Raw genomic sequence first — 9314 nt, forward strand, 5'->3', positions numbered from 1 at the left:
CCCCCCCCCCCCCCCCCCCCCCGGCGGGGGCGGGAGCCAAACCTTCCCAGCACTCACAACATCTCTGCAGAGGAGCTCAGAGCTCCCGAAAGGTGAAGCCAATGACATTCAAGGAATGCAAGAAGGAAGAGAAAGCGGACAGGGAGTTTCAAAAGAAGTTCAAGGTGAGCAGAAAGGAGCGGTCGCTTTTCCCTCTGATCTCCCCCCTCGCTGTGCAGGAGGACGCCGTGCAGAGGGGCTGCGTGGGCCAGGAGCAGGCGGTGCCCAGCAGGCCACCCCACTGAGGCTCCCCCAGGACGGACCGACCCACGGCGCTGCGCTTCGGAGACGTGCGCTGTTTCCATCGAGGAAGCGGTTGGAGCTCAGGCAGCCTTTCTCTGCTCGTGTTTCAGTTCGAAGGGAACATCGCCGTCCTGACGCAGATGATGGTCGACCCTGCGACGACGGAGAAGAGGGGCGGGGGGAAGAACCTTCCGCTCCGACGGGGTGAGATCCTGGACGTCATTCAGTTCACCAACAAGGAGCAGATCCTTTGCAGGAACAGCCAGCGGAGGTGTAAGTCGGCCGCTGCCCCACGCTCAGCATTGCTCCCGAGGGATCCCAGCTCCCCTCCTGGAGCTGCTCCGCTCCCTTCCAGCCCCCCTGGGGGTGCGCAGCCCACACACGCTTCTCTCCACTCTGTTGCAGACGGTTACGTGCCCCGGGCTGTGATGCTGCACCTGTGAGTATCCCTTCCCCAGCCCTTCCTCCCAGCATCAATTCCCCCCGGCCCAAACCCCCCCAACTGGTGGCTGCAGGGAGATGTGCCCCACCTCTGCGGGGGGGGGGCACCAGGGGCAGAGATGGAGCAGAGCAGTAGCAGAGCTGCCCCATCATAGTGCAAGCTGTGGGAGCCCGGACCACTCACAGCTTTTCCCCCACAGGGACAGAGACATCTACGACGACGTTGATCTGTACGGTAGGTGTGAGTAAAGCACTGCTGGTGCCACGTGCCTCAAGCAGAGCCTTCCATGTCCTCTGAGACACCCACTGTGCCCTGCCGAGCGCTCTGCAGCCCAAATGGGGATGGCTGCATCACTGCAGCACCGATGAGCGAACATCTGTTCCCACCGACAGAATGACCTGGAGCACCACCAGACCCCAAAGGCTGAAGCTCCGATGCTGGAGGGGCTGCGAGGGTCGGGCCTGCAGAGCAGAGGTTTGGGAAGGTCCTTCGGACGGAGCCCTGCGGTGCTTTGTTTGATTTGTGTGAAATGTGGCACTGATCTGTGTGGTCCATCTGTGGTTTTTGGTTGGTTTTCTTTTGGGGGGGAGTTTTGCCCCAACGAAGCACTTCCACCGGTGCAGATGTGGGGTGGGATGGGGTTGTGCTCAGCGCCCAAATGCCGCCTCCACATCTGGAAACAGATCTGAATTCTTCTGGATCAGGAACTGTGCTGGGAACGGAGCTCCATCTGTGTTCCTGGCGCGTGCGGCCCCATGGGAAGGGTTAAAAACCCCACTGCACTCACCCACAGAAAGCCAAGCCCAGATTAACCGCTGCAGGACGTCACTTTCCATTATGGGAAGGGCTCCCAGGGCAGCTCTGGGGCCGGGATTACGGCTGGCACAGCCAGCGCTGCGATGTGCGGGGCGAGGAGCTGCTGCTGAGCGGGGCCATGTGGGAGCGCGTCTGCACGGCGCTGCTGGGCTCGCTGTCCATGGGCTCCGCGTCCCTCTGGGCGCAGATTCGGGCCTTCTGGCACAAGAACGGCCTCCTGACCCTGTCCATGCTGTCGGTGGCCACCGGCTGCCTGCTGGGCTTCCTGCTGCGGGCACTGGAGCTGACGGAGCTGGTAAGGATGGGGTGGGAGCAAAGGGAGCACGGAAGGGCTCAGCCCTGAATGCGCAGGCTGCTGTCTGAGAGAACAGCCTCTCACAGGTGGGTTTTCTTCATCTTTTGGCCTCAGAGCGGCTGGACAAATCCTGCATCCCTCTGTTGGGGACCCAGCTGCGCTGCAGGGGGGTTGGGGGGAGGGCAGCTGCTGCCCTGTGCCCCAGGCTGGGCGCTCACTGCTCCGGGCCAAACGTGGCACAGCAGTGCCTGTATCCCACAGCCCAGCTCCTCTACTGCTGCTGCAGATGCTCAGCATCCAGGCGAGTCCCAGCACAAAGCACAGCAGATTCCCAGGGGTCCCCTCCTGTTCCCAAAGGGCCATTAAATGTCATCATGCTAAAATCGCAGCGGTTTTAACTCAGCCCCGATCTGTGGGATGCTCAGCTGCTGCTGGCACATCCCCACGTAACCTGTGGGGATTTGGCATTTGTCACTTCAATTACACCCTGTAGCATTACTGCCTGCAGCGAGGATGATCTGACTTAACCGAAGCGGGGTGTAATCCCACTGCACCCCAATGCACGTGGCCGTGAGAGTGGCAGCATCCCGCTGCCCCTGGTCCTGCCCCTACCCCACAGTGGCAGACAAATCCACATGGCACTGGGGAAGGTTGGGCAGGGGATGGATGGAGGGATGGAGAGATGGAGGGAGGAAGGGAGGAATGGAGGGAGGGAGGAAGGGAGGGATGGAAGGAGCCTCCGGAAGGACACGGATGGATGGAGGGGCAGACAGATGGAGGATGGGTGCGTGGGTAGAGGGATGGAAGGACGGGCAGTTGGTGGGGGCCAGGAGGAGGGGGGCAGGTGGGCACACAGAGGGGTGGGGGCATTTCTGCACTCTGCTCCCAGGGAAAAGTGCAGCAACATCTGGAGCGACCAAAGTGTGGCCGTGGGGCCATAGGGAGATGGACCTTTGGGATGGGAACTGACTCAACACCCCTCCTCAGCTCCAGGATGGATTTCCCCATAGGGTGGGATTTCTTCTCCCCAGCAGCTCTGGGGGTCTCCTAGGATGGGCAGGGAAACCACATTATCGCATCTGGGAACTGAGCTCATGTCTGGATCCCACTGGGAAAAAGAGGAAATCTGCCCAGTTTGAGCCCTTCGCCCACAATCAGTGCCCACCTCCCCACTTCCACCCTTCCCAACGCTCTGCTCCCTGCAGGAGAAGCAGTACTTCTCCTTTCCTGGAGAGCTGCTCATGAGGATGCTGAAGATGCTGATCCTGCCACTGATCACCTCCAGGTGAGATATCGCTGTCTGCATCTGAAGGGCCATGAGACGGGGCACGCAGCTGCCCGAGTGCGGGTGCCAGGCCCTGAGATCAGGGCAGGGGAGCAGAGCTGGGGCTCGCTTGGGGTTCTTTCCCTCTTAAAACTGCGGCACATGGGGGCTCCAATCAGGATCCCCAACGCCGACCCCATGCGGTTTGGGAGCGGGTGCTGAGTTTGGTGTTTCCTGACACAGCCTGATGTCCGGGCTGGCCACCATGGAGCCCAGGGCCTGTGGGAAGATGGGGGTGATCACTATCACCTATTACCTTTGGACCACTTTCATGGCGGTGACGATGGGGATCATCCTGGTAGTCAGCATCCACCCTGGCGCGGCCGCTCAGAAGGAGGATTTCTCTGCAGGGAAGGTGGTGCTCAGCTCCGCCGATGCGCTGCTGGATTTGATCAGGTGCGTCGTGGGGTCTGGGAGCAGCGTGGGGGCTGCGGGCCACGACTTCAGGGAACAAGGCAGCACATCAGTCCTCCTCCCAGCCTCCTGCCCCACAGAGCCGTGTCCGGTTTCCCTCCAGTTTTAACCTCTACGCTGTTGCTCTCTTCCAGGAACATGTTCCCTTCCAACTTGGTGGAAGCATCCTTCCAGCAGGTGAGCAACCAGCCCTTGGCCTCCCTGCTCTGCAATACAACAGTTGGGCCCTGCTGTTGTGCGGTGGCTTCCCAGTCGCAGTCCTAGCCCCCAGTCCCTATCCCAGCCCAGCCCCAGCCCCATCGCCAGCCCCAGTCCCAGCCCATTCCTGGTCCCACCACCATCCCCATCCAATCCCCATCCCACCACCATCCCCATCCAATCCCATCCCATCCCATCCCATCCCATCCCATCCCATCCCATCCCATCCCATCCCCATCCCCATCCCCATCCCATCCCTGTCTGTAACCCATTCCCATCCCATCCCCATCCTGTCCCCAAACTCACCCGCATTTCCCTCCCATCCCCACCCCAGTCCCAGAGGAGGTCGGGGAGCAGGGCAGAGGGGTGTGAGCAGGAGAATGAGAGTGATGAGGTTTGGGCTGAAGGAGACGGGGCAGAGATGGGCAGGGTGCAGGGAGAACAGCAAGCTCATGGCACTGGGAGTCTGTGGGGTGCCAGGACGGGGCTGGAGGGGCCCCTCTGTAGGGATCACAACATTTTCTCATCCCACAATGGGGATGCTCGGGGATGAGCACAGATCCGCCTCAAATGCCAGCTGCTGTTTCCTTGCCCTGGTTCTCACTTCACAGCAGGGCCGCTAACTGGCGCCTGCTGCCCACAGGACAGTAACTTCTGCTTTGTTTCTGTCCCAGTATCGAACTGTTATTGTCCCAGTGGTGAAGTCTCCACGATTCCCAACAATCCCAGGGAAATCCCTCAGTTTTATTTACTTTGCACCGGACGAGGAAAACCCTGAAATCCAGCGACCCGTGTTTCTTGAGCTAACGCCATCTCCCGAAATGACGTACAGGACCCTGCCAGGGACCAGCAACGAGATGAACGTCCTCGGGATCGTCATCTTCTCTGCGACCATAGGTACCTGCAGGAGGAGAGGAGGGAGCGAGGGGGGGAAGGAGTGGGAGGCGACGGGATCAGCGTGGGGCGGATTATGGGGAGAGGTGAGGGCGAGGAGCTTGAGCTCAGCGTATCAGGAACCAAAGAGCCAATCCGAGGATTTGGGGCGGGGGGAGCGTGTTGAGGGCAGCACTGGGGGCAGCGGTGGAGCTGTCAGCAAAAAGCCAGTCCGTCCCTCTCTAGATTCCTCCATCCACAGCCCAAGGGCGCTGCGCGCTGGGTGCTGCTCAGTAGCACAGGTCCATGCGTTGGGCTGCAGGGCTCCTCCTGGGAAAGATGGGTGAGCGAGGAGCGCCGCTGGTCAACGTGTGCCAGTGTCTGAACGAAGCTGTGATGAAAATCGTCTCCATGGCTGTCTGGTGAGTCGGGTCGTCATCGGTTCTGCTCCTTCCCCACCCGCTCACTGGTGCTGATGCCAGTCCTGCAGTATCTGTTGTGAGCAATGGACTCAGTGCAGCACAGCCGTCTCAAATGCTGTCATTGCTGCACTGCTTAGTCTTTGTGAACGCTTGCCCTCATTCTTGGTAGGTACTTCCCTTTCGGCATCGTGTTTCTCATTGCTGGGAAGATCCTGGAGATGGAAGACCCATCGGTTACAGGCCAGAAGCTGGGGCTGTATGCCGTCACCGTGGTGTCGGGGCTGGCCATCCATGGACTTGTGTTCTTACCGCTGCTCTTTGCACTCATCACCAAGAAAAACCCCTATGCTTTCATTAGGGGGATACTGCAAGCTTTGCTGATTGCCTTAGCTACATCTTCCAGGTATGAAAACGTGGCTGAAAAATGTGGGTACAGCTAGGAGAGGATGCGGGTAGCTTGTGGGTGATGCAGAGGCACATAGGGCATGGCAGAAGAGAAGCACTGCAGACATCAAGAAAGATAAAACATTAAAGGAGATCCCTCCCAGCAGCAGTGGGAAGTGGGATCTCAGCGCTGCCCTGGTCACGGCACCTTCACACCCTGTTCCAGCAGCCCCTGCATTACAGCTCCTGGTCTTGCGATGGGCAGAAGGAAGAGTGGCCATTCCCTGCGGGACCCAGCAGGGCTGGGGGCTCTGGGTTGTCCCATCAGCACCGCAGCCTTACTGCTGGCCAACAGTGTGCTCTGTGTCCTCCAGGTGCTGTAAGCCGACGAGAAACAGCTTCTGTTGGTACAGCAATCCGTACAACATGACTGCTTAATTTTCTACTGGACTTTTATTTCTACAGCGCTTGCCCAGTAATTCCACAGGCAGCACTGGTGACGCTGTGGCAAACCATGACTTAACGCTCCTTGCTCTGCAGCTCAGCGACCTTGCCCATCACCCTTAAGTGTCTTCTGGAAAACAACGGCATAGACCGGCGCGTGGCACGCTTTGTCCTTCCTGTCGGTGCCACCATCAACATGGACGGCACGGCGCTGTACGAGGCAGTCGCTGCCATCTTCATCGCCCAGGTCAACGAGTACGACTTGGATTTGGGGCAGATCGTGACGATAAGGTACCCGTGTGCAGCAGCAGGCAGGGAGGTGCGGGCAGTGCATCCCATCCCACTCTCCACCGGCAGATGCGCCCATGGTTGGGCTGTCTGCAGTGCTGGAACCTTCCAGAGCTCACCCTGGTCCATAGAGAACTTCCACACCACCTTTTGAGGACGCTAATCCCGCAGCCCTTCTCTCCACAGCATAACAGCAACTGCAGCCAGCATCGGGGCGGCCGGGATCCCACAGTCAGGACTCGTCACGATGGTCATCGTGCTGACCTCGGTGGGGCTGCCCACTGCTGACATCACGCTCATCATTGCAGTGGACTGGGCCCTGTAAGTCCTTTCTGGGCACACGGTGTGTGTGTCACACCACATGGTAGTGGGGACACACTGGGACTTCCCTCCAGTAGAGGAAATGGGGACTGACCTCAGAACAAGGCCAGAAGCCAAGCGTCAGCTCGTTCCTTTTCCTATTCTTTTCCCAAAATGATAACAATCAGCAAAAACTTCTTACCTGATTGGTCCTGATTGGAGTGCTCACCACTATCACTGTTGCACGCCACATCTTTGCCAGAGATCACAAACAAGTTAAGAAAAAAAATCATGCGTGTGCAAGAGATAGATAGCAAGGATATGGGGATGCCACCAAAGAGGTGGAAAAATGCCACTGCTTAGGAGAAAAGCATGAGGTGCTGAATAAAACCATGCAGCAGGAAATGGGCACATCCAATAGGCAGCATCCACCTTCCAAGCTGCATGCCATCGGAAGGGAAACGATACTGGCCTTCCTACACAGACAGATGGTGCTTTCCAAGGACCATCTCCAACCTGCGGGGCAGCCTTGTGCTGGCGGGTGAGGAGCAGGATGATCTCAGGACAAGAAGTTTGGGAGCTCCGAACCCCTCTGCGTTCACTCGCTGTTATCCTGGCAGCAGCAGGGACAGCAGGGCTGCATGCCATGCGCTGCAATGCCATGTGGGACCGCTGGCTGCAGCCTCAGTGCTTCTCTCTTCCAGGGACCGATTTCGGACCATGACCAATGTCCTCGGGGATGCGCTGGCTGCTGGCATCATACAACATGTCTGTGAGAAAGACTTTGCCCCAAAGCCCCCAAAGGTACGCCTGGTTGGTTACTCTGGGAGCACGGGGCACTCTGAGGCCACGCAGACACAAAGAACGTGGGTGGTTAAGAAACTGAAACAGCACCTTTATCTTTTCTCACAGCAAGACACAGCGAGCGACACAGACAAGTTTCCTTCTGCAGAGCCCCCACTTCTGCATCCCAAAGACAACGTGATCCATCTGCTTGAGGACAGTCTGTTTGAGCAGATGGGAGGGCACTACAACATCTGCCAGGTGTAGGTTGCAGCTCTGCCACCCCAGGACGGGACCTCGGTGCTAAGCATTCCCAATGCCACACACGGCTGCTCCACAAGACAAAGGCCTTATCTGGGGCAGCAAACCCCTCTCCATCCTTTCTACCCTGCTGCCTGGAGCTGAGGACATGACCACACTGGCAGCCCTGCCCACAGCAGCTGGGTTATGGCACAGCCCTGTCCCCTTCCATGAGGCTGCTCAGAGCACTGGGGAACAGCTACGAGGTGATGGCAGAGAGCAGCAGAGGTGGAACTGAAGCTGTCATCTTATGGCAGCAGCCTCTACCTGCTGCCCAGACTGCATGCCATAAGGTGTTAACAGTTATTTTTTAACCTTTTTATATACACTAACACATACCAATATATATTACATATTAACATGTATATATACACACGCATATCTTTTAGGTTCTCAACTGAAAAACAAAGTGTATCTTTTGCCCAGAGCCCAAAGCCAAGGCTGAGCAGAACAGGATGCTGCAGCAGTGCTCAGCACGCTGCATTAGTTTATCAGCATTACCCCACTGCAGCTGTGCTCCTAAGTTCAAATTCCCATTCCAATGAAAGCCTTAAGACACTGCTCCCAAGGGCAGCCTTCTCCACAGAAATCTTTTGTACATGCTGTGTGTGTTGCTGGATGCATTTACCTCTTCCAACGCCACCACATCCCCCTCCTGCCCCAGGTTGTCATTACTGCCACAGCACAAGGCTGACAGAAGCAGCTTAAATTCACACCAACATCACTGAATTTCTCTAAAAGGTGACACAAACCACAAGGAAATGAACTGAGTTATTCCTATTACTCAGATGCAGGCAGACAAGATCAGCTAATAAGCTGATGAGGACTGGGATAAGTCCAGCAGCACCAGCAGAGTAAAGCATCCATCCCAAAACGTCAGCACGGTGTTCTGCACTCAGAGTAACATGAGAGCACCAGAAGTTGAGGAACAGGAGGTTTCCAAAAGCCATGAAAGCCACTAAGAATGGGCCCAAAGTCACTGAGCAGCACCAGGAGCAGCACTGTCCCCCTCCGGGACTGTGGGTGCAACACGTGGGAATGGGGTGAACTGAAAGATTCTGCTCAGCACACTGAAAACTACTCCAGCCTCAAAGACAGTGTGCACCATATCTTAATGAAGCTGGGAGAGCAACTGGGCAAAGGCAAGGGTTGTTATCTGAACATTATTCTTGCTGAGAAGAATCACCAGAAGCTGCTTCTACGCAATAAAACCCCCATGGAAGCTACTTATGGCTTCTGTGACTATTAACCCAAGGTAGCAGAAGCCCTTGGCTTTGTGGTATCTCCCAAAATTCAGGTAGAAAACCCAACCATTGGCCAAATGAGCCTCGTTTGGGAAACGGAATGCCACCAGCAGGTTTGGTGAAGGGGAGGAGGTGACCTAAGGACGACCCACCAAGGATTCTATGATTCTATGACCAGCACTCAGCTCATGCACCTCTTGTTCATCACCGGTGTAAACGCACAGCTGATGGCAGTGGCTATGTTAAAAAGCAGCATTTTGGAGCTGAGGATCTGCTCCATGGTGTTTTGTATTGGTTGCATGCCGAGAAGCATTGCTCCTTTTGTGCGTGGAGATCGCGGGCGCTTGTTGGGACGTTTGTAGACATCCATCACAAGATGTTCTCAGGGAGCTTAGCTGATCCCTCAATTATCTTACACGCTGAAAGGAGCAGAAAAGATGCTCCTTGGAGCTCTGGGTGCAGGTGGTGGATTACAGCCATGTTCTGCTGCATGCAGCGAGGACAG

General features: G+C 56.9%; 2 protein-coding genes across 2 annotated transcripts in view; both read left to right on the forward strand.

The window, feature by feature from the left end:
* PRAM1 (PML-RARA regulated adaptor molecule 1) overlaps nt 1–1278 on the forward strand; it is a 3329-nt gene extending 2051 nt beyond the window's left edge. Inside the window, exons 5-9 of the mRNA XM_042886801.1 lie at nt 71–164; nt 393–555; nt 688–721; nt 924–958; nt 1117–1278. Coding sequence (XP_042742735.1) covers nt 71–164; nt 393–555; nt 688–721; nt 924–958; nt 1117–1121 — 331 coding nt within the window. The 3' untranslated portion in view covers nt 1122–1278. The remainder of the gene's footprint in view (nt 1–70; nt 165–392; nt 556–687; nt 722–923; nt 959–1116) is intronic.
* A 2068-nt stretch (nt 1279–3346) lies between these two features.
* On the forward strand, nt 3347–7802 carry LOC122188497 (excitatory amino acid transporter 5-like). Its single transcript, XM_042886855.1, has 9 exons — nt 3347–3555; nt 3708–3750; nt 4446–4668; nt 4967–5066; nt 5236–5469; nt 5991–6185; nt 6369–6503; nt 7187–7286; nt 7395–7802. The coding sequence occupies exons 1-9, from the start codon at nt 3347–3349 to the stop codon at nt 7530–7532; spliced, it is 1377 nt and encodes a 458-aa protein (XP_042742789.1). The 3' UTR covers nt 7533–7802.
* Nucleotides 7803–9314: the final 1512 nt, after the last annotated feature.

Source organism: Lagopus leucura, unplaced genomic scaffold (genome assembly GCF_019238085.1).
Source record: "Lagopus leucura isolate 7727_CA_CO unplaced genomic scaffold, USGS_WTPT01 Super-Scaffold_100064, whole genome shotgun sequence".
NCBI lineage: Eukaryota > Metazoa > Chordata > Aves > Galliformes > Phasianidae > Lagopus > Lagopus leucura.

Excerpts from the sequence above, each read along its gene's own strand:
- LOC122188497 (XM_042886855.1), top strand. The coding sequence starts at position 3,347 with ATGTCCGGGCTGGCCACCATGGAGCCCAGGGCCTGTGGGAAGATGGGG. Across the intron at positions 3,751-4,445 it reads TGGAAGCATCCTTCCAGCAG|TATCGAACTGTTATTGTCCC; the intron begins GTGAGCAACCAG and ends TTTCTGTCCCAG. Across the intron at positions 6,186-6,368 it reads GGGCAGATCGTGACGATAAG|CATAACAGCAACTGCAGCCA; the intron begins GTACCCGTGTGC and ends TTCTCTCCACAG.